General features: G+C 42.3%; 1 protein-coding gene across 10 annotated transcripts in view; it reads right to left on the reverse strand.

Moving 5' to 3' along the window:
- The window catches only part of PTPRM (protein tyrosine phosphatase receptor type M), an 898578-nt gene that overhangs the window by 676018 nt on the left and 196699 nt on the right, over positions 1-25861 (reverse strand). For all 10 annotated transcript variants that reach the window (XM_056521601.1, XM_056521594.1, XM_056521603.1 and 7 more), the window contains exon 2: positions 15058-15180. In XM_056521601.1, coding sequence (XP_056377576.1) covers positions 15058-15180 — 123 coding nt within the window. The remainder of the gene's footprint in view (positions 1-15057; positions 15181-25861) is intronic.

Consider the following 25861-nt stretch of genomic DNA (forward strand, 5'->3'; position numbering starts at 1 on the left):
AAATAAAATCTAACTTTTGTTGACATATTATAAGAATGTCTAATCTGTAATTTGATGCCTTTTGGAAGAGATTTTTCCATCTTTCCTTGGCTTCTTTATGCACATTAATACAAATTTTTACCTGGGGTGCCCAAACTTGTGATCACCACTGTATTAACAATGGAAGCTTCTCCTGCCTCTGGAATAAATAGCTACTTATAATTTATGAATAACAATATGTCAAAGTCACACCTTGGGGACTCAGCGTTTTTTTGTTTTTTTTTTTGCACTTTTTGCACTTTCGTTTTTTCCTCCTCACCTTTTAAAAATCCTAACCCTTTCAATTTTGCATCTATAGACCCAAATGATGGCTTATTTTTTGCGCCATCAATTCTACTTTGTAATGACATCAGTCATTTTACCCAAAAAGATTTCACTGCGGTGGTTCCAATCAGCCCGACTGAACTGCTGGAATGCTTTTTCTTACAATTTAGACGTGGCGATCAACTTTGAACACCACGTATAAAGGGTTTATAGCAGGCGTCACCACGATCGGTGACGCGTGCTATTAGCCCCGGGTCCCGGCTACTGTTAGACGCTGGGACCGACCTGATATGATGCGGGGTCACCATGTGACCCAGCGTTATATTGCGGGAGCGGGACTCAGGAAGTACAGGTATGCCCTGAGTCCCCAAGAGGTTAAAGGGAATTTGTCAGCTTCAATTCACATTCCTATCTGCTGACACTGTTTGATAGCTGTTAGGACAAGGAGACGCATGGTACCTTTCATATATCTGTCTGTGCGTTTATAACTTTAATGTTTTTATTCCCTGGTCCCAAATGTCAAAAAGGCATGTCAAAGCCCATGTAGTGCTAAGGGCTAGAACACCTCCTCTCTTCTACACCTATCCCTTCCAGTGCTGGGCCCTGTTTCCAAATCTCATTTCTGGAAACAGAACTCAGTTTCCAGCTGACTTTCAATCAAGCAGGGTTAGGGATGGGCATCAGGGGCTTGGAAATGCCTTTTTGACACTTGGCATTTATTAGGGAAGCACAGAGAGATATATATGAAAGGTACTATGTCTTAACAGCTATCTAACAGGGTCAGCAGTTAGAAATGTGAATTACAGCTGACAGGATCTCTTCAAGTTCATTACATATCATTTTCTCTAGACTACAGGGTATCAAAAGACACAGACGTTTCTGCACAACTACAAGATGACACTTTAATAAATGTATTAAATAGTTCATGTCAAATCATTTATCAGAACTATAAATTCTGAAGCAGTATGATAGTTTAAGGCTAGCTTTATATCTGCCCTAATATTTCCAGTTCTTCCAACAGCCCCCAATGGACTCCTCTATAATGGGGTACATCATTTTTTTTGTCATGGTGTCCATGATTTTACAAGCTTTTTTTTTACAGATTAACATTTTCACTAATTTCTTTTGCTGAAATACTATTTTAAAAAAGTTTAGTTATAAAGGGCCACAAAAATCAAGTTAAAGCAACACAAGGTATCCATTATAAACACAAGAATATCAAGTTAAAGCAACACAAGGTATCCATTATAAACACAAGCATATGGTTCGTTTCAATCTTAGGTAAGTATGGTAGGTTTTTTAGGATCTATTGGTAGAATTCTCAAAGGTCCTGAAAAGATCACTGATGCCATGGTACCTCGATATGGCTTATGGATCCATACAAATTCAAAGTCATACAAAGCTCTAACACAGTACCCATAGCAGTCTACAAGAATCTACCGAACCTCTGTATAAATCTCACTTTATTTACTGTGGCCCAAAATACCATAAAGGCATGCTCTCTTGGATGTCACATTGGCCCTCATTTACTAAAGTCCAACTGACTCTTTTTCTCTGTGCAACTATTTATTCAACCAAATTTTACACCGCACAACCGACACTTTAGAAACCGCTCTGAGTGTTTTTTTTTTCTCTCTGAAATGTTTTATGCAAAAATAGGCATTTTACTGACAAAAACAAAAAAATACTCTGAGTACTTCCAAAATGACTTGAGAAAATGTGTGGGTTTGCCTCACACAATAACCGACAGCCAAGAGGCTGAGTGAAATTCCAAAAATGGAGTGATTTCTAACAAGGGACTGTTTGCCATTGTGTTTTTTGTGAAAGTAACTTGTTTTATAACCTGAAAAAATTTTGTACAGTTAAACACTTTTATGAATAAAATATTGAACACTTTTGTGATAGTTAATGTTTAATTTTTTTTTCTTTTTAACACATTAGCAATATTAAGTTTAAATCAATTTAACACCCAAGCTGATAAACAAGGATAATTGTTGTAATGTTTGAAAAATTATAACACATGAATACTTTTGATTCATGAAAACATTTTTAAACAAACAAGTTTTGACTCACACAACTAATGTCTTTAGCTCGGAATTTGTGCAACGCAATTGACTAGTGCAACACAAAAAAAAACATGAAACAGAAAAATAACCGACATGTGCGACAGAATAGTAAATAGGCCTGAAAAAAAGACGAGTGATATTGAAAACACTCCACAATTAACACTCCAATTTTAGTAAATGAGGACCATTGTGTAAACAGAGTATCTGTAAAATATGGTGTTGTTTGGCAGCAACATATAGTGCGACACAGAATGTTATGATGGATTGTGCTATTTATACATTTCACGCACAGGGCTCTTCAGCCTGTGCTTCCTTTGGGACAAAGATGATGCTGCAGCCGGACAGAATTATGTTCTGGATGGTATGGGGACCCCTAGTGGTCTTATTTAAAAGCCATGATTTCTATAAAAAAGAAAAAACATTTATGAAGTATATTAGAAAGGTTATGCTTTTCCAAGATGAACAAGATATTATATATATATATATATATATATATATATCCTCTTAAGGACGCAGGGCGTATGGATACGCCCTGCACTCCGAGTCATTCAGCAGGCATCCCGGCATATCGCCCAGGGGGGTCATTATGCCTCCCCATGTCGGCGATCGCCACAGATCGCTGGACAATTCAGTCCAGCGATCTGCGGCGATTCCGGGTTAATCGGGTCTCCAGTGACCCGGTGATCCGGAATTAATGGCTGATCGGAGTCGTCTCTGAAGGCCCCGAACAGCCAGAGCCAGCAGGGGTGAGGTGGCACTGGTGCCACCTCACGATCGCCCTGATTCGTCGGCCGGATTACCGGCCGACCAATCAGGGCGCCTGCTGCGGGTGTCACTCCCGCACCCGCTCCGCCCCTCTTCCGGAGGACGTGAGCGGGTGCGGGAAGACGACCCCGGGTGCTGGGGACCCCGAACCCAGGCGTCCCTGTTGGGATCGGGGCCCCAGGAGCGACGGCGGCGGCGGGACTGACCTGTTCCCTGAGCAGCAGCAGGAGGTGAGTGACAGCCTCCTGCTGTTGCTTAGCAACAGCTCCCAGCATGCAAAAAGGGCATGCTGGGAGCTGTAGTTATGCAACAGCAGGAGGCAGACCACCACAACTCCCAGCATTCCCTTATGGGCATGCTGGGACTTATGGTTTTGCAACAGCTGGAGGCACATTTTTTCTATGGAAAAGTGTACCTTCAGCTGTTGTATAACTACAACTCCCAGCTTGCACAAACAGCTAAAGTGCATGCTGGGAGTTGTAGTGGTGCATCTGCTGGTTGCATAACTACAACTCCCAGCATGCCCATTGGCTGTCGGTGACTGCTGAGAGTTGTAGTTTTGCAACAGCTGAAGGCACACTGGTTGTGAAACTCATTTTTTTTTTAACTAACTCAGTGTTTCACGACCGGTGTGCCTCCAGCTGTTGCAAACTACAACTCCCAGCAGTCACCTTACACCGTACATGCTGGGAGTTGTAGTTTTGCAACAGCTGGAGGCACACTGGTTTTGAAACACTGAGTAAGGTCACAAACTCAGTGATACATAACCAGTGTGCCTACAGCTGTTGCAAAACTAAAACTCTCAGCATGTACAGTCTGTCAGTGCATGCTGGGAGTTGTAGTTTTGCAACAGCTGGATGTCCGTCTGTCCGTCCTCCCCCCCCCCCCCCCCCCCCAATGTGAATGTACAGGGTACACTCACATGGGCGGAGGTTTACAGCAAGTAACGGGCTGCAAGTTTGAGCTGCGGCAAATTTTCTGCAACAGCTCAAACTGCCAGCGAGCAACTACTGTGAACCCCCGCCCGTGCGACTGTACCCTAAAAACACTACACTACACTAACACAAAAAATAAAATAAAAAGTAAAAAACACTGCATATACACATACCCCTACACAGCCCCCCTCCCCTCCCCAATAAAAATGAAAAACATCTGGTACGCCACAGTCTCCAAAACGGAGCCTCCAGCTGTTGCAAAACAACTACTTCCAATATTGCCAGATAGCCGTTGACTGTCTAGGCATGCTGGGAGTTTTACAACAGCTGGAGGCACCCTGTTTGGGAATTACTGGTGTAGAACACCCCTATGTCCACCCCTATGCAATCCCTAATTTAGGCCTCAAATGCGCATGGCGCTCTCACTTTGGAGCCCTGTCGTATTTCAAGGCAACAGTTTAGGGCCACATATGGGGTATCGCCGTACTCGGGAGAAATTGTGTTACAAATTTTGGGGGGTATTTCCTGCTTTTACCCTTTTTAAAAATGTAAAATTTTTGGGGAAAGAAGCATTTTAGGTAAAAATATATATATATTTTTTTACATATGCAATAGTCGTGAAACGCCTGTGGGGTAGTAAGGTTCACTTAACCCCTTGTTACATTCCCCGAGGGCTCTAGTTTCCAAAATGGTATGCCATGTGTTTTTTTTTTGCTGTCCTGGCACCATAGGGGCTTCCTAAATGCGGCATGCCCCCAGAGCAAAATTTGCTTTCAAAAAGCCAAATGTGACTCCTTCTCTTCTGAGACCTGTAGTGCGCCAGCAGAGCACTTTTCACCCCCATATGGGGTGTTTTCTGAATCGGGAGAAATTGGACTTCAAATTTTGGGGGGTATTTTCTGCTATTACCCTTTTTAAAAATGTAAAACTTTTGGGAAACCAAGCATTTTAGGTAAAAAAAATTTTTTTTTTTTTTTACATATGCAAAAGTCGTGAATCACCTGTGGGGTATTAAGGTTCACTTTACCCCTTGTTATGTTCCCCGAGGAGTCTAGTTTCCAAAATGGTATGCCATGTGGGGTTTTTTGCTGTTCTGGCACCATAGGGGCTTCCTAAAGATGACATGCCCCCCAAAAACCATTTGACGCTCCTTCCCTTCTGAGCCCTCTACTGCGCCTGCCGAACAATTAACATAGACATATGAGGTATGTCCTTACTCAAGAGAAATTGGGTTTCAAATACAAGTAAAAATTTTCTCCTTTTTACCCCTTGCAAAAATTCAAAAATTGGGTCTACAAGAACATGCGAGTGTAAAAAATGAAGATTGTGAATTTTCTCCTTCACTTTGCTGCTATTCCTGTGAAACCCCTAAAGGGTTAAAACGCTTACTGCAGTTTTTATAATGGGGTCATTTGTGGGGTATTTCTAATATGAAGACCCTTCAAATCCACTTCAAACCTGAACTGGTCCCTGAAAAAAAGCGAGTTTCAAAATTTTGTGGAAAATTGCTGCGGAACTTTGAAGCCCTCTGGTGTCTTCCAAAAGTAAAAACTCATCAATTTTATGATGCAAACATAAAGAAGACATATTGTTTATGTGAATAAAAAAAAAATATTTGGAATATCCATTTTCCTTACAAGCAGAGAGCTTCAAAGTTAGAAAAATGCTAAATTTTCTAATTTTTCATCAAATTTTGGGATTTTTCACCAAGAAAGGATGCAAGTTACCACAAAATTTTACCACTATGTTAAAGTAGAATATGTCACGAAAAAACAATCTCGGAATCAGAATGATAACTAAAAGCATTCCAGAGTTATTAATGTTTAAAGTGACAGTGGTCAGATTTGCAAAAAATGGCCGAGTCCTTAAGGTGAAAAATGGTCAAGTCCTTAAGGGGATATAACAGAAAAAGAGGGGGTGGAGGAGCACCGTGTTATAGGATTCCAGATCCCCGTGGGTGCAGAGCTCCGGGAATAGACCAGTTCCCACGAAATATAAAGAGAAAATGGAAGCGGCACTCCAACTTGTAAGTGAAAAATAATGAAGGTTTATTCACACATCTGTGCACAGATGTGTGAATAAACCTTCATTATTTTTCACTTACAAGTTGGAGTGCCGCTTCCATTTTCTCTTTATATATATATATATATATATATATATATATATATATTTGCTTTAAGGGTGTAGTAGGTCTAAGACATTGGCTGTCAATAGATGACTTATAATGTACACAAGGCGTATTGTGTCTTCCTAAGCTAAATGGGGCTTGCATATAATGGAGCGTTTAAGGAATATAGAAAATAATGGCATTGCTTTTGTGTTGCTGGGGTACATTATCACATGATAGAGTGTGTTGAGTCATTTTTATTTGTGTTCCTCAATACTACAATAGTCTGGTAAAAACCAATATAGGCCACAAATAAAAAAAAACTTCCTCTTCTGTGTCATTGCAAAATGAAATGCTTTTTATGACAAGAGCTTTAACCATATTGACTGCCAGCAAGGCATCTATAAGGGGGGCTAAGGGGCAGAAACTGATAAGGCAATTAAACCAATCTCTAAAACAAAAGTAAGATTTTCCTTCCCTCTAAGCCCTTAAAGAGGAACTCTGGTACTTTTCTTCTTATCCCACATAAAGACGGAATAGAAGATAAGTGCCTGATCATGGAGGTCAAACTGCTGGGATCTCCAGCAATCTCCTGCCCAGCACCCTGAGGTTCTGAAGATTTCTGTTCAGAACAATGGAAGAGCCGGAGATACACAAGTACAGTGTATCTCTGGCTCTCCCATAGACAGTGCATGGAGGGGGCTTGTCGAACACTGCCGCTCCATGAGGGAGTACTCCCTCACATTAGGTTTATTTATAATAAGCCAATTCTATGTGATGAGTCCCCATATACATCACTGTTGAATGATGAACACTCACAAAGGAGAAAAAAAATCTAAAAGTAAGGAAACATTTGGCCTTTCAAGAACACTGGTGACTAGTGTTTCTCCTCAAATGCATCCAACTAGATCAATAAGGAAACTTTCTGAAACTTTTATCTGTAAAGAGATAATGGATCAACACTGTCAGATGCATTAGTAAAGACATTGATTTGCACATGAGGTTAGTGTGATGGACTGAAATAATTATAAGTATCTATGTTCTGTGATGAAATATTGACTGACACAATAAAACCAAATGTCACACAGTACAGGAGCAGACACTGGGGCCTTAGATCTAGTTTACAAAGTTGGAAAGGAACTGCTGTTTATCAGATGATATATTGACATGTTGCTCAACCGTGGCTTCATGCTATGCAAAAACCGATATGACACAGCATGCTGGCATGCATCTAGATGATCTCATTTGTTCTGTTAGAGTACTCAAAAAAAATTGTAATCACTGTTATTTAAACATTATACATAAATAAATACACTATTGAGGAAACAAGGTATGAAAGAAATATTTCCCACCTATGTGACAAAACCATTACAACTTACATTAAGGTTAAAAGGGGTTTACCATAAGGATAAATCAGGCTAAACTGATGCATTTTGTGAAACTAAACATTTTTGCAAATACAAGTAATTATTAGAAATCAATAGTTTTTGAAAGGTGGCCCTACCAATATAGACTGGATGCTCTCTTGTTTTTTTTCCCTTTAGGCAGTTTCCAATTCTGGTCAGACATGCTCAGTCACTCAGTTCTCCTCACACACAGTGAATCAACAGCCAAATAGACTGCAACATCATACTGCTACAATGGTTTTCTAGAAGTAACTCATTCACTGTAATAAATATGTATGTGGGAGTCTGGCTGAATATTCATTGGCCAGGTTGAGGTAAATGTAACTCATATAATATTATGTCCTGCTATAGCTTCTATATTACAGGCTGTAACAATAAATCGACTAGGCAGAGGAGGAGTAGGATATTATTCACTATAATAACACTTTATGCTGTGTGATGAGAAAAGAGATTGTTACGCCGAGCCCTCCGGGTCCCTGCTCCTCCCCGGAGCGCTCGCGGCGTTTCTCTCTCTGCAGCGCCCTGGTCACACCCGCTGACCGGGAGCGCTGCACTGACACTGCCGGCGGGGATGCGATTTGCATAGCGGGACGCGCCCGCTCGCGAATCGCATCCCAAGTCACTCACCTGTCCCAGCCCCCAGCTGTCATGTCCTGGCACGCGTGGCTCCGCTCCTTAGGGCGCGCGCGCGCCAGCTCTCTAAGATTTAAAGGGCCAGTGCACCAATGATTGGTGCCTGGCCCAATCAGCCTAATTAGCTTCCACCTGCTCCCTGGCTATATTACCTCACTTCCCCTGCACTTCCTTGCCGGATCTTGTTGCCTTGTGCCAGTGAAAGCGTTTAGTGTTGTCCAAAGCCTGTGTTCCAGATCTCCTGCTATCCTCTTTGACTACGAACCTTGCCGCCTGCCCCGACCTTCTGCTATGTCTGACCTTGCCTCTGTCTAGTCCTTCTGTCCCACGCCTTCTCAGCAGTCAGAGAGGTTGAGCCGTTGCCGGTGGATACGACTTGGTTGCTACCGCCGCTGCAAGACCATCCCGCTTTGCGGCGGGCTCTGGTGAAAACCAGTAGCAACTTAGAACCGGTCCACCGACACGGTCCACGCCAATCCCTCTCTGGCACAGAGGATCCACCTCCAGCCAGCCGAATCGTGACAGAGATAACTTTACCATTATGAAGATTACATTCTTCTGATGGATGACACTCATTATGCAGCATAGGAATGAACATTTACACTAATGACTGCTGGGAAATGAAGTTCAAAGCAAATCATGTGAGTCAGAAGCTCCGCCTACCAAACAGATTTTTATTTAAAAAGGGGAGAGGATAAAAAGAAGGCAGAGACAAAGAAATGTATATGTTATATTAGGTAGACATATAATTACATTCAAACAAACAAAATATTAAGTTTGCTGTCAAAAGTGAATCATGGTAAAAACCTCTTCAAGCAGCAAGCTTGTATTATCATAATTATGCATAAATGCTATTGTGCAGTAATAGTACTACTACAGTTAAAAGAGGACAACTGTGCCCAGGAAAGAGTTGGTAAGGAAGGCAGCTGACACCCTTGACCAAGGGTCTTCAACTTGTGGCTTTCCAACTGCTACAAAATACATCTTATTACAGTACCGACTGCTTTAACGCACAAAAAGCATTTTCACTCACAAGTGGCTGCTGTTAGTGGTGGAGGTAACACACAGACACGTCTACTAGAAGACACCTAGCACGACAGCTTTTGTGTCCCTTCAAGCCTGCCAAAGTTGATCGGAACAGGGGAGGAGGACTGGAGAATGCACTGCCACTGTGAACACACTGAACAGTAGCTGCTTACAGCCTGTGGCACCGTAACACTTACTACTAAATGGGGGCAGAGTGGAGGCCTAACTTCTATATGGGGACAGTATAGAGCCTTGCTACTATATAAAGACTGTATGAGTAGGGGCTTACTAATATATGGGGACTGTATGAGGGGTCTACTACTAAATGCAGGCAGTATAGGGGTATAACTACTAAATGTGGGCTGTATGAGGGGTGTAAGTATTATATAGGGTTGTACAAGGGGCCTATCCACTATATTGGGGCAATATGAGGTCAACTACTATATGGGAGCAATGTGAAGGCCTACTACTATATGGCGCAGTATAGGGCCTAATGCTAAATGGTAGCAGTATGAAGGCCTACTACTATATGGGAGGAGTATTGGGGCCTAGTGCTACATCGGGACACTATGGAGGCCTACCGCTACATGGGGGCAATATTGGGGCCTAACTGGTATAATACAAAGTGGGAACTATTACTGTGTGGGGCAATACACGTGGGAATATTGGTCTTTTGTATAGTGGATATTATTCGGTAACAGTAAAGCAGTATAAGTCAGTGGTAATGGTAGTGGTGGTCATGGTGTTTCTGTATTTTTCCCTTGTGTGCAAGTATTTCATTTTGTCTGCAGAGGCAGATAATTTGTTTTTTTTTTGTACTGGTATTATTGGTAATAATTTATATTGAATTAGTTTTTATGTATTTATAATTTATATAGCATTTTTGTGTATTGTATTGTTTATAACTTTTTGTGTGTAAAGATGCTGTTATTTAAAGGGGTATTCCAGGCAAAACCTTTTTTTATATATATCATTTTTATATATATATCAACTGGCTCCGGAAAGTTAAACAGATTTGAAAATTACTTCTATTACAAAATCTTAATCCTTCCAATAGTTATTAGCTTCTGAAGTTTTCTGTCTAACTGCTCAGTGATGATGTCATGTCCCAGGAGCTGTGCATGATGGGAGAATATCCCCATAGGAACTGCACAGCTCCCGGGACGTGAGTCATCAGAGAGCAGTTAGACAGAAAACAACAACTCAACTTCAGAAGCTAATAACTAAGCTAAGTTTTGGCCTGGAATACCCCTTTAACAATGTGTAACTAAGTCTAACTCTGTAGCCTGTGAAATTCAGGGGTGAAGCATGTGGAGGGGTTGGGGTGAGAATAGGGGAGGAGACCAATGGTAGAGTCTAGCAGTGTGCTCTTGCTTTATTTTTTCAGGGGGCCTTTAGTGTTGTCAGTCTGCCCCTGCTTTTAATTAATCTTGATAATATTTGATTGATTTTAATGGACATATCTCCCTATTTCTTATTTATATGTGTGTATCATTTTCATAAGGACTTGAGAGCCATAGGTTGGAGATCACCATCTCACATGACTTAAAGGGGTATTCCAGGCAAAAACTTTTTTTATATATATCAACTGGCTCCGGAAAGTTAAACAGATTTGTAAATTACTTCTAATAAAAAATCTTAATCCTGCCAATAGTTATTAGCTTCTGAAGTTTTCTGTCTAACTCCTCAATGATGATGTCACGTCCCAGGAGCTGTGCATGATAGGAGAATATCCCTTGCATGATGGGAAAATATCCCCATAGGAGCTTCAGAAGCAACTCAACTTCAGAAGCTAATAACTATTGGAAGGATTAAGATTTTTTAATATAAGTAATTTACAAATCTGGGAAAATATATGTATATACCAGTCCTCAAGAACACTAGGGATGTGTAGAATAAAGAGGAAAGAAAATAGTGGATCTAATAAGGATTTATTAATATATGTATATAAGTAAGTAAATGCAAATAAATCACCAATCACTCTGCAGGGCCCTTGCAGGAATGAATTGGTAATAATCAATTAATATATAAATAAAAATGCAAATGAAAATGCAGATAAAAATGCAGATAAAAATAATATAGCAGAAATGCACCAATGTCCACTACGGTGGTTAGCAACGTGTCTCTTTTGGTTAGTAGTCACTCTTGGTCACAGTTAAGTCCAAGGATATTCAATTAAAAGAGTCACAGTTCAGTAATCAACTCCTATGATACTGTAGCCAAATATAGCAATAGTGGCGATAATAGCAACAGTTGTAGCAATTATGGCAGTAGTTTGTAGAGTATCGGTGCACAGCACCACTCACCCTTCTTCTCGGCTGTTAGCGATCCCGGCAAGCAATGATGTTCACAGGTAGCGATTTCGGCAGACCGCGCTGTCCTGTAGGTGATAAGAGCTGTTTGTATTGCCGGTCTGGATCGTAGCCTAGGTGAGTGGTTCTCCGGTAGGCTGTAAGTATCCTGGGCTGGCACGGGGAGGCGTCCGGCCTAGGGAGAACATGTCCAGGAACTCTGCCGTCCAGGGCTGTGAATGGAGATCTGGGAGCAGCTGCGTGTCTGAATGATGCGTTAGCTGCGCGCGTGTTGCAGGCCTGCGGGCCTTTTCTTCAGTGACAGTAAGGATACTGTCCTTAATGTCACTGAAGAAAAGGCCCGCAGGCCTTGAAACGCGTCTGACTTGCAAAAGCACCTTATACCACTTCTAAAGAGACTATATCCACACATGTTGGCTAGCAACTGCTGGATGCTCACAGAACTTGGACCACTGCAACACCCGCGCAGCTAACGCATCATTCAGACACGCAGCTGCTCCCAGATCTCCATTCACAGCCCTGGACGGCAGAGTTCCTGGACACGTTCTCCCTAGGCCGGACGCCTCCCCGTGCCAGCCCAGGATACTTACAGCCTACCGGAGAACCACTCACCTAGGCTACCATCCAGACCGGCAATACAAACAGCTCTTATCACCTACAGGACATCGCGGTCTGCCGATATCGCTACCTGTGAACATCATTGCTTGCCGGGATCGCTAACAGCCGAGAAGAAGGGTGAGTGGTGCTGTGCACCGATACTCTACAAACTACTGCCATAATTGCTACAACTGTTGCTATTATCGCCACTATTGCTATATTTGGCTACAGTATCATAGGAGTTGATTACTGAACTGTGACTCTTTTAATTGGATATCCTTGGACTTAACTGTGACCAAGAGTGACTACTTACCAAAAGAGACACGTTGCTAACCACCGTAGTGGACATTGGTGCATTTCTGCTATATTATTTTTATCTGCATTTTTATCTGCATTTTCATTTGCATTTTTATTTATATATTAATTGATTATTACCAATTCATTCCTGCAAGGGCCCTGCAGAGTGATTGGTGATTTATTTGCATTTACTTACTTATATACATATATTAATAAATCCTTATTAGATCCACTATTTTCTTTCCTCTTTATTCTACACATCCCTAGTGTTCTTGAGGACTGGTATATACATATATTTTCCCATTTTTTGACTAGGCCTGATTGGGTGAAGGCATCACCTTTAACCTCGAACACTCTCCTTACCTTTATCTTTAAGTGAGCTACACATCCTATTGTCCATATTTCTAATTTACAAATCTGTTTAACTTTACGGAGCCAGTTGATATATAAAAAAAGGTTTTTGCCTGGAATACCCCTTTAAAGTGTTCACTGTACTCACACAGCACCCTTTGATATATAATTTATTTATTTTTCTATGTAGATTACATCTTGCCACTTTGAAATATGTTGAAAAAAACTTTCATTTCTCAAGCAATACTTTTTCATATTTGGGAAGCTGGGCAGTCATTGAAACAGACTGATGAAGTGGCAGATATTTGAGTGAAAGATGCTGGTGCCAAGGGGGTGCAATGACATTTACTTTACACTGCAGTTGCTGTTTGACATATTTGAATTACTCTAGTTTTTTATAAAATTCCTGCCTTTTTTTCTATGGATTGTAAAGCGTATTCCTAATTAACTTGACTTTTAATCAGTCTAAACATATTTGATATCTAAGACATTCATTTCTAGGACTATAGCAATTACATCTTGGTTATTTGAGTAAATCTTTATCTATCTATCCATCCTTGTGTCTGTTCAGACTATACAACCAAACTAATGCCATAGTGGGTGGTCCAGACTACACAGCCAGACTGCTGTTCTGGGGTCGATTCAAGCTACAATGTAAGACTTTTGTTAAAGGGGTGGCGCAGACTACAGGCCAGACTGTTGTTATAAAGGGTGGTCCAGACTACTCAGTAAGGGCATCCCCTAAATGTAACATTTCATGCCAGACAATTGGGTAGCCTAGATATCAATGATATGATATCACAGTTAAGAGTAGCCAGTATAAATGCTTGATACTTAAAGGGGTATTCCAGGATTTTTTTTTTTATTTGACTATGCTACAGGGGCTGTAAAGTTAGTGTAGTTCATAATATAGTGTCTGTACCTGTGTGTGACGGTTTTCTCACAATTCTTCTGTGATTTTCACCCCAATATTTATTTTTTACAGCATACAAAATGACTGTTGTCTCAGATTTTTCCTAAGTTGCAATGCGGCTGAGACCTGACTTCATAAGTCAGCTGATGACCGGGAGCCTGTCTGCTTCAATGGGTGGAGGGATCGCTTGGTGGGAGAGAGATCAATCTGCAACTAATGCAATAGCTTTAAGCACCCTGATTGAAAACCACAGGTCTTTTGAATGGATGCAGCTCATTTATGTTTCAATGGGTGGGGTGGCTGATGTGTGGGAGGGAGGGCAATTAAATTATGGGATTTGTAGTAAAAAAAAGTAAACTGAAACAGGAAATACCAGTTCACAAAAAGCTAGCCACAGTGTTATGGTAATCTCACAACATAGCCATTTAGCCCCAAGACAAGCACAGATCCTTCCTAAGCATATCCATTACTGTCTGCCAGGTACGTACTAAAATCACCTTATGGTGGATAACCCCTTTAAGCAAACAAGCCTGGATTATAAAAGTTATCCTGCTCGTTGAACACTGATCAGTCACTAACTCTTTAAATACAGGCTTTTTAGATTTGTCTATCAGAACTCTGGGTGCCACAGTTCTACAATTCTGATGTGCTACAAGGCTGTGTCAAGTTTTTAACAAGTCTCCTTCTGGTCATTGTACTTATGGACTAAATATGAACAACAGTAAAATGTTAAATGGATATACAAATGAAAGGAAATCTGTCATCATTTTCACCTGCACTAACCACTTACACTGATGACAATTATACTTACCAGGTCCCTTTCCGTGCTTTGGTTCTTCTGCCATATTTTCTGGTCCGGGGCCGACTTGGAGCATGGAGGGTGCTTTGAGATGTTACCACTGCTGTTTGCTAGCAGCAGGACCCAGCAGAGAATAGTAGCGGTGACTTCACAAAGCTCCCTCCAGGCTCCAAGCCGGCCCCAGAAGGAAGATACAGAAGAAGATAGCAGGAGCACCGGAGCACTGAAAAGGATCAGGTAAGTATCGTTCTCATCAGTGTCACCTGCACTGTCTGTCTGTATTGACAGGTTAGTGCAGATGAAACTGATGACAAATTCCCTTTAAAGTAGGTTCAAGGAAGATGAAAACTTGCATTTTGCTCCAAAATGGTCTGGTCTAAACAGACCACAGTAAAGGGCCCAACAGGCTTTGAAAGAAGGACCTTAATGCATTTTATACATTCAAAGATAATGCACATGATATAATGTAAATACATACTAAGAGGGTAAGGAAGATAAATTGTTTTACAACTGCATAAACTTTATTCAAAGTTTCACTCTTACAAACCTGACGGCATCCAAGAATCTGTATGCGGCCTCCTCAATGTGTTCACTTGCTCCCACTTCAGGTCATTGAGTTCCGACTGACTGTAGCCACATGACTGGAACGGCTCATCGAATGAACAGCTACCTGAGAAAAGAACAAGCAGGATATAATGCATTAGTTTAAGTGATCAGAATAACTGTATAGTAGGAACTTATAAAAGTCTAAAAAAAACACATACCGTATATACTAGAGTATAAGCCGAGTTTTTCAGCACCTCGGCTTATACTCGAGTGAACTTTCCGCCCTCAGTGGTCTTCAACCTGCGGACCTCCAGATGTTTCAAAACTACAACTCCCAGCAAGCCCAGGCAGCCATCGGCTGTCCGGGCTTGCTGGGAATTGTAGTTTTGAAACATCTGGAGGTCCGCAGGTTGAAGACCACTGCGGCCTTCGTCATCATCCAGCCCCCCCTCTCACCCCCTTTAGTTCTGTAATCACTTCCGCTCGGCGTGACGTTAGGTTGGTCTGGTCCGGGCCATCTGTGCTGCAGGGACAGTCCGGTGGGGAGGGATAGTCGTTCCGGGCTGTCCATCTTCACCAGGGGGGTCTCTTCTCCGCGCTTCAGGCCCGGCCCTGGAATAGAGACAATGCCTTGACGATGACGCACAGCGACGTTCATGGGTAACGTCCCTGTGCGTCGTCGTCAAGGCAACATCTCTATTCCGGGCCCGAAGCGCGGAGAAGAGACGCCCCCGGTGAAGATGGACAGCCCGGAACGACTATCCCTCCGCACCGGACTGTCCCTGCAGCACAGATGGCCCGGACCAGCGCACCCTAACGTCCAGCCGAGCGGAGGTGAGTACAGAACTAAAGGGGGTGAGGGGGGGGCTGGATGATGTCGAAGGCCGCAGTGGTCTTCAACCTGCGGACCTCCAGATGGCTGCCCGGGCTTGATGGGAGTTGTAGTTTTGAAACATCTGGAGGTCCACAGGTTGAGGACCACTGTATCAGACATTGACAAGCGGTGATGATGAAGGGGAGTGGGGGGGGGGGCTGATGACATGTGGTGATGATGATGAAGGGGGGGTGATGATGGCAAGGGGATGATGAAGGGGGGGTGGGATAATGACAAGGGGATGATGAAGGGGGGGTGGGATGATAAGGGGATGATGAAGGGGGGTTGGGATAATGACAAGGGGATGATGAAGGGGGGTGTGTGGGATGATAAGGGGATGATGAAGGGGGGGTGGGATAATGACAAGGGGATGATGAAGGGGGGGTGGGATGATAAGGGGATGATGAAGGGGTGGGATAATGACAAGGGGATGATGAAGGGGGGTGTGTGGGATTATAAGGGGATGATGAAGGGGGGGTGGGATAATGACAAGGGGATGATGAAGGGGGGGTGTGGGATGATAAGGGGATGATGAAGGGGGGGGGAGTGGGATGATAAGGGGATGATGACAGCCGGTGATGATGAAGGGGTGTGGGATGATAAGGGGATGATGACAGGCGGTGATGATGAAGGGGGTGTGGGATGATGACAGGCAGTGATGATGAAGGGGGGGTGGGATGATGACAGGGGGGGGATGATGATAGGGTGATGATGATGAGGGTGTTAACGACAGGGATCTGGATGATGACAGGGGGATGATGTATTTCCCACCCTAGGCTTATAGTCGAGTCAATAACTTTTCCTGGGTTTTTGGGGTGAATATAGGGGCCTCGGCTTATATTTGGGTCGGCTTATACTCGAGTATATACGGTAGGCCATAATAGCCACCCGCCTTGTCTTGTAATATTTCGCTACAGATTTGTCCTTTTTTACTACACCTTTGGCTCAAAATAATAATAACCCAAAACATATGTCATGAGATAACAGCTAATCAAAAAAAAACTATACTATACTATACTCGCCTGTGGGATGTACATTTGGCCACCCAGTGTTTGTGATGGGCACCGCATCCTGTTAATTGTTTTGCTAGCACGTTGTGAACTTGAATTCTTAACTATACACAATTACAATGTCAGGTACAGTCCATAACCTATGTGGCAGGACCAGATGGGGTGGCAATACATCCACTGTATTACCTCCCCTCAAGCTACATCCCATGTGACCACACCTAGCCATCTCTAAATATATATTGAGAAGAAGAGTAGGATATAGGAATGGTATGCATATCTCTATATACCAGACTGCGGCAGCACTGTTAATCAGGTTTTAATAATACACTGTTTCTATGGGAATCTACTGTATGTGTCACTCATACTGGTACCAGAAGTCTCTGTACAATGAAATTGCACAGACTGTTCCATTCACAATGATTAGGATTAGACAACTCTGTCACAGGTATAGAGGGGAGGATTATTACACTGTCCTCTGAGCAGGAAGAGATAGTAGGTACTTTAGCTGCTCATGAGATGCTTTGCTGAGAGAGATCACAGGATTGACAACAAATCAGAGAGGAAGAGATGGTATGATAACATCTCAGGATGCTGTCTGATGAGAACCAGACAGGTGGCTGAGCTTCAGGGAAGTGAGAACACCATATAAAAGAAGTCCAGAATGTTATCAGGGATTGTGGAGAGAAAAAGGAGGCCCCCAGGTCCGGCGCCGCCCGGTCCACAAAGGCCCAGCCGAAACAGCGATGGAGGCCAAAGGCCCAAATTTTACTGCAATTGGGGCCGGAGGACTGGTCACCGGACGGAGGGGGCCGCTTTTGGCCTCCATCGCTGTTTCGGCTGGGCCTTTGTGGACCGGGCGGCGCCGGACCTGGGGGCCTCCTTTTTCTCTCCACAATCCATTATCCTACGGGTTCCTGCATAGGATACCAGTCAAGGCACCTCGGCTGCAGCACGGACACTTCCAACACCCCTGGAAACGGGGAGATACGCATAACCCTCAAGAGGGTCACCAGGTGAGAGTTTACCCTGCCAGGGTTTCTAACTGGGGCCCGTTGTTTTTACGGTATCACACGAGGCGCTGTCCTCTCTCCACTTTTTTCTCTCTCTCTACTCCAGAATGTTATCAGGTTGGGATGTAGCAATGGAAAGTTGGGTTTTTACTGAGGGTCTTCTTAAAGTTTCAACTTTGGCAGAAATATTGTTAGTAACTTAGCATTATTCCATCAGAGACTATAGATCACCTTAACTATTGAAAACTTTTGTCTTTTAATTTAGTATAGGTAGTAAAAAATCGATTTAGTTTCTAGAGCAGCTGGGTTGGTCATGGTTTATTTCTTTTTAAATAAATGATGAACCTGCTCCGAAATCCTGTGATTATAACTGTAAATTGAATTAAAATTGTCTCAACCTTGGAAAATGACTTTACAGAACACTAACCAAATAATGGTGCAAATAGATGTGTAACGCACATCATATGCAGCCACATAGCAGGAGGTGTAAGGAAGGAGTGTTGAATTGTCTGCTGTATATTTTATTGGATTCTTGGGAAGGTACTACAAAAAAAATGCTTTTTAGAAACACAATTTTTACATAATATGTGGACACTGCATAAAACCGTTATACTGGCTGATGACAGGGCTAAAAGAGGTATTGCCAAGATCACATAGGTGATCTACAGGGTGGGCCATTTATATTCATACACCTTAATAAAATGGGAATGGTTGGTGATATTAACTTCCTGTTTGTGGCACATTAGTATATGTGAGGGGGGAAACTTTTCAAGATGGGTGGTGACCATGGCGGCCATTTTGAAGTCGGACATTTTGAATCCAACTTTTGTTTTTTTCAATAGGAAGAGGGTCATGTGACACATCAAACTTTTTGGGAATTTCACAAGAAAAACTATGATATGCTTGGTTTTAACGTAACTTTATTCTTTCATGAGTTATTTACAAGTTTCTGACCACTTATAAAATGTGTTCAATGTGCTGCCGATTGTGTTGGATTGTCAATGCAACCCTCTTCTCCCACTCTTCACACACTGATAGCAACACCGCAGGAGAAATGCTAGCACAGGCTTCCAGTATCCGTAGTTTCAGGTGCTGCAGAATGGGCAAAACAAAAATTGGGACAGAACCCTCAGTTTACGCAGAAGATTTTGTTCAGTGACGAGGCAAACTTTTATGTGAATGGTGAAGTTAAACAAAACCACCGCTATTGGTTTGACTAACCCACATTGGATAGATCCCCCCAAGACTGTTAGAACACAAAAATTGATGGTATGGTGTAGTATATGGGGTACAAAGATAGTGGGGCCATTCTTCATCAATGGAAACCTCAAGGCCACTGGATATGCGAAATTGCTACATGATGATGTGTTTCCCTCTTTATGCACTGAAGCTGACACGTTCCCTGAGTTTTTCCAGCAAGATGGTGCACCACCACATTATGGGTGTCAGGTCCGAGCATTCCTAGATTAACAGTTTCCTGGAAAGTGGATTGGTCATCGTGGACCAGTAGAATGGCCCCAAAGGTCTCCCGATCTGACCCCCTTAGACTTTTATCTTTGGGGTCATCTGAAGGCAATTGTCTACGCTGTGAAGATACGAGATGTGCAGCACCTGAAACTACGGATACTGGAAGCCTGTGCTAGCATTTCTCCTGCTGTGTTGCTATCAGTGTGTGAAGAGTGGGAGAAGAGGGTTGCATTGACAATCCAACACAATGGGCAGCACATTGAACACATTTTATAAGTGGTCTTATAAACTTGTAAATAACTCATGAAAGAATAAAGTTACGTTAAAACCAAGCACTTCATTGTTTTTCTTGTGAAATTCCCAATAAGTTTGATGTGTCACATGACCCTCTTCCTATTGAAAAAACAAAAGTTGGATTCAAAATGTCCGACTTCAAAATGTCCGTCATGGTCACCACCCATCTTGAAAAGCTTCCCCCCTCACATATACTAATGTGCCACAAACAGGAAGTTAATATCACCAACCATTCCCATTTTATTAAGGTGTATCCATATAAATGGCCCACCCTGTATATCTCAAACCATTATTCTTTGCAAATATACTCATTTTTAAAAATATATAAATTTTGACTTCTCCCCCTTCTAGATATGCCATCCCAACTCTGTGTGTACCTTATCTGGCTACTGGACACACCTTTCAGTATTTTCTCGCTTGGCAGGCAAGTATGCGCAGTTCGCCCTATCTTTCTGTCCCCATTCATTTGCTGGTTTTCCCTGTGCAAGGAAACCACAAATGTGCAGTGTCCCTGTCTTTAGCACAGTAAAAAGTATGCACAGTGAAGACCACTGCATTAGCTGTGTCCTTGCTCAGAATATGGATAAGAATATTCACTGGAATCTCCAATGAAAATGTATGGAAGGTATGTTTGTGACTTTTGGGCTCCTGCCCCTCACAAACTTAGTGGCTAGGGGTCAGTCAAATGCTTATCCTGCCCTGTCTTTTGATGGAAACGGGATAACTCATGCAATCTGAGAAAGAACATACAATGGCTAGACTCACACCACTTGAGGCATCTGCAAAAAGGGATGTAACTTCACGGGATCAATTAAATGAAAGCATACAGCTGCATATAAATGTTATCTAGGGAGAGAAATATTGGTTGAGGTAGCACACGCACTGTGCTCCACATGAGGTGCCAGTGCAGACTCACACTACCAGGACTATATCTTTGCTATTTACAGAACCTCTGGCATAGCTTAGATGCCGAGCCGCCGACTAACTGCATACTAACTCCATACGCTGATGAAGGGCAATAGCCCAAAATGTTGTATTACATAATGTATTACAATGGTAATGATCAGCGCTAACCATATACAATTGAGCATAGTGATTTTCTGTAACAGTAAAGTTATACAATTGCACCTGACTCTGTTCTGGTGTGCAGATGTAAATCTATTGTCATCTAGGGATGAAAGTCATTTCTAGCTTATCATCTCCAGATGAATCCAAATGTATATTGTGCAAACCTATGCAAAAGAATACTCATGCAATTTGAAACATTTGCTGATGATTTACATTATATACCTTAACACATACTTTTTGTGCTTTGAAAGCTGTGTATGCTACAGAATAAGAGGCAGCAGCCTCATTCAATCTCATTCACTAACAGTCCGGAGCAACTCATTGCTATGAAAATGGCTTCAAATTATATTATAGATGACACTGCATCCCAACTTGTGACTCAAGTAGTTGTACCCTAGCGTTCCCCTTCCATTTGAGCCCTATATCTTTTCAATTCCTGCTCACCCTCAGATACAAGCCCATTATAACTATTGTTACTCCTATTTATTCTCTATGCAACAATATTTTAATAGGTATACAGAAAGATGTATGTACTTCCATAGCAGCAGAGGATCAAAAACAGATAAGTTTCTACTTGTTTATTTCAATCTTTGTTCTGTAAGCATATCAGCAGAGAAATGGCATGGCAGACCTCTTTCGAACCTATAAATAAAATATAGCAGTGCAATTTTCCAACAGATGAAGGTTAAGAGTGTCTCTAAGAAGATATGAGATGTGACCAAAGAAATTCTAAAAGAACGGTTCAGAAGTTGACTGCTGATTTGTGACGAAGCTTCTTGATAACACAAATGGCAGTAAAAAAGTTTATATGTCTTCAGAAAAAAAAAGTTCAAAGAAGCACAGACTGCACCTAAGATGAAACAAAGAAGGATATTTGTAAAGTGTGTGCAGATCGGAGTATGGCATTGGCAGATGTCACAAGTGCTCATTCTCAGTCAGCAGGCAGAAGAAAATTCCTATTTCCCTATTGGTGTCTCTGAACATCAAGCCGATTCAATCTATAATTTTATGAGGTCATTAAAATGAAATAGAATTGACATTTTCTTTGCAATGAGAAAACACAGGGAAGCCAAGATTGCAAAATTAATTATGGCTCAGTGAATTTAGCAACTCCTATTATTAGGAAATAAGCTGAGTAGTTTATTGATCATATTATACGTCCCATTTGGGCAAGTAGAAGAAAAAATGTGACATTATTATACACAGATCATCCAGAATTAAAGGGGTACTCCTGTGGAAAACTTTTTTTTTTTTTTTTAAATCCATTGGTGCAAGAAAGTTAACCAGATTTGTAAATTACTTCTATTAAAAATCTTAATCCTTCCAGTACTTTTTAGGGGCTATATACTACAGAGGAAATGCTTTACTTTTTAGATTTTTCAGATATCATGACCACAGTGCTCTCTGCTGAACTCTGCTGTCCATTTTAGGAACTGTCCAGAGCAGCATATGTCCTCTCGTGTCTGGTTATATGACAACTGGCTGCAGCAGAAGCCTCCCCTCTCTGCTGTAAGGTGCACAAATTGTTAAAGTCTACCCCTTCCCTAAACCTACCCGCTCTGCTGGAGCCCAAATGAACAAATCAAGTGGATAATAACTCCTGTGTCCTCTGCAGAATATTTATCAGAGGTTTTGTTTTAGGAACACACAGCAAATCCTGTAGACTGACAAACACATTTAGTCCTGTTTACTTTTATTATTCACTTCTAAGTTTCTAGCAGCTTTGTCACCTACCTAAATATGCTAAGGAAGGGAGGCACTTAGGCATGTAAAGGGACAGGTCCGTCCTCCTACTGGTCAAAAGGTCACAAAAATATTGTTTTGTTTGGCTAAAAGTAGCAATAAAAAAATATGGTAGTTATGAGTCTGTTGTATGCATAAGGAAAGCACTCCTCCTGCCTCCCCACCCTTTCAGTAGTAACAGATAGGTTGTTGGGTGTCAGTACATATGAGAAGAGGAGTAAATTTGGTGTATTCTTTGATTGATCCTCTTAGCCAAACAACACCATCAGGCGCATTTATCATTGCTTGCTTTGGTAATGAAGTTCTGAAGGCATTTTTTTTTTGCTTTAGTTTTTCTTATGTGCTAGATATTTATCACACTAACACAGGGGGTTGATAAATTTGGAGCACATAAGTAAAACAAAAAAGTTGCAGCTGAATTTTGTACTCCAGGTCAGACCTGGAGCAGACTTGCAACTTTATTTTTTTTTTTTTTTTTTTTTTTTTACATACGTACGTCTTTTGCATATCATAAATTTGTGACCACTACAAAGTGAAAACTGAAATTTACTTAGGTAAGGCTGTTTGTAACTTTTTGCTTACCCACAAAAGTCACACAAAAAAAGTGCTTAGGCACACGTGCGACTTTTTGTTCGCCTGGAGTAAGCCAAAAAAAAAAAAGGCTCTGAATACCTTGATAAATGTCCCCCAATATTTTTGGTGACTAACAGAAGAATGGACCTATTCCTGTAAAACACTCATAGGTAGCCCTTACATATGTAAGCATGTTTAGATGACAGATCCACCTTAAATTACACCTTCCCCTGGCAGTTATGCACCTGTCTGTATTATTATTATTATTGTATGATTATACATAGAGATGAGCGAACTTTTCAAAAAAATTTGGTTCAATCCGAATTTATTTGTGGCGAATCTATATTAAAAACGCCTATTTCTGGACTACAGAGAGCCTCAATAGGGGTGTAGAACACTTTGCTTTGTTCTAACATGCATATGAAGTGTGCTGGGGTAGTGAAATAATACTGTTATTCAGTATGACATGCAGATTACAGGCATCACTTTTAGAAAAACTGCCGCAGAGCGGCACAATGACAGAGACTCGAGGTGGCATCAGTATGAGGAGACCATGTAGTGGCTGAATGACACAGCGTGGAGGTGTTGGGAGCATGAGGAGACATATAGTGGCTAAATGACGCAGCGTGGAGGTGTTGGCAGCATGAGGAGACCATATAGTGGCTCAATGACAAAGCTTGCATGTGGCTGAAGCATGAGGAGACCATATAGTGGCTGAATGACAGCTTGGATGTGGCTGAAGCAAGTTGAGACCATATAGTGGCTGAATGACACAGCGTGGAGGTGTTGGCAGCATGAGGAGACCATATAGTTGCTGAATGACACAGCCTGGAGCTGGCAGCAGCATGAGTAGACACTAGGGCTTCACAATCCTTAAGATTAAAAGATGAATTTTGAAATTGATATTGAAGATTTATGGTAGCTACTGCTACCATAAAAATTTTTACGTCCAGGCTCAACAGCATCAGTAAACCATATATTGGCTGAATGACACAGCCTGGAGGTGGCTGAAGCATGAGGAGACCATATAGTGTCTAAATGGCACAGCCTGGAGTTGGCAGAAGCATGAGGAGACCATTGAAATTTAAGACATTTTAAATAAAAATTTAAGATTTTGAAATTGAGGATTTTGAAATTGAAATTTTAATTCCCAAGTTTTAGTGTCCTGGCGTGTGGGTACAAAAAAGGACCAAATCTAACAAGGAGTCACAAGTTACATGGTAGCACAATGACAGAGCCTGGAGGTGGCATCAGCATGAGGAGACCATATAGTGGCTGAATGACTGCCTGGAGTTTGTGGCAGCATTGGGAGACCATATAGTGTTTGAATGGCACAGCCTTGAGTTGGCTGAAGCATGAGGAGACCATATAGTTGCTGAATGACACAGCCTGGTGCTGGCAGCAGCATGAGGGCTTCACAATCCCTGAAATTAAAAGATGAATTTTGAAATTTAAATTGAAGATTTTTGGTAGCTAGTGCTACCATAAAAAATGTTTAGGCCCAGGCCCAGCAGCATCAGTAACCCATATATTGGCTGAGTGACACATCCTGGAGGTGGCTAAAGCATGAGGAGGCCATTGAAATTTAAGATTTTTAAATTTAAATTGAGGATTTTTAAATTGAAATTTTAACTCCCAAGTTTTAGTGTCCCGGACCAAATCAAACAAGGAGTCACATGTCACATGGCAGCACAATGACAGAGCCTAGAGGTGGAATCCGTATGAGGAGACCATATAGTGGCTGAATGACTGTGTGGAGTTTGTGGCAGCATGGGGAGACCATATAGTGTCTGAATGGCACAGCCTTGAGTTGGCTGAAGCATGAGGAGACCATATAGTGGTTAAATGGCACAGACTAGAGTTTGTGGCAGCATGAAGAGACCATATAGTGGCTGCAGCAGCATGAGGGCCATGCTAACTGAGGGTTGAGTCTGAGGAACCCACCTACTGTTGACTGGGGTGTCGGATGTCACTTGGGATGAAGTGGGTGACCGAGTGAACCGATCAATCACAGCTGCTGGGTTGCTGGTCAAGACACGACTGCTAGCTGACACCGGGAGCTCAGACCTCTTGCTGCGACTCCGGCTGCCACACGCCCCTACCCTGCTGCGACCTCTGCCTGCGCCTGATGAATTTAGGCCTCTGCCACTCCACTGTGCATGTCCTGTCACTACTCTGCCTGACATACTTATTGCGTATATGAGGGGAGTACAAAACGCTTCACTATGCATAAAACAGTATTTGTCTAGAACAGCAGCAGGTGTGTACTATTGACTGTCCTTTCACAGTATCTAGGCCCTTGACCGATTAACAGGTACAAAATAGTACACTACTTAGATGCACATATGTGGTATGCACTTATGAGGGCAGAAAAATGCGGTCCGGTACACTTAAAGTATCAGAGTAAAAACACCAGCCGGTGAGTATTTTTGCCTGGCCTTTCACAGTATCTAGGCCCTTGACAGATTGACAGGTTTAAAATTAGGGATCGACCGATTATCGGTATGGCCGATATTATCGGCCGATGATCACGATTTTGGGCATTATCGGTATCGGCAATTACCTTGCCGATAAGCCAATAATGCCCCGCCCCCCGAACGCCCCCCCGACCCACCGCACCGCGATCGCCCCCGACCCGCCGCACCGCGACCGCCCCCCCCGACCCACCGCACCGCGTCGCACCCCCCACCGTAGTGCTGGGCGGTATACTGGTATGGATTTTTGCCCATACTGCTATACCAGTCAGGCCCCTCCCCCACCCTATGA

The sequence above is a fragment of the Hyla sarda genome, chromosome 5, assembly GCF_029499605.1.
Source record: "Hyla sarda isolate aHylSar1 chromosome 5, aHylSar1.hap1, whole genome shotgun sequence".
Lineage (NCBI taxonomy): Eukaryota > Metazoa > Chordata > Amphibia > Anura > Hylidae > Hyla > Hyla sarda.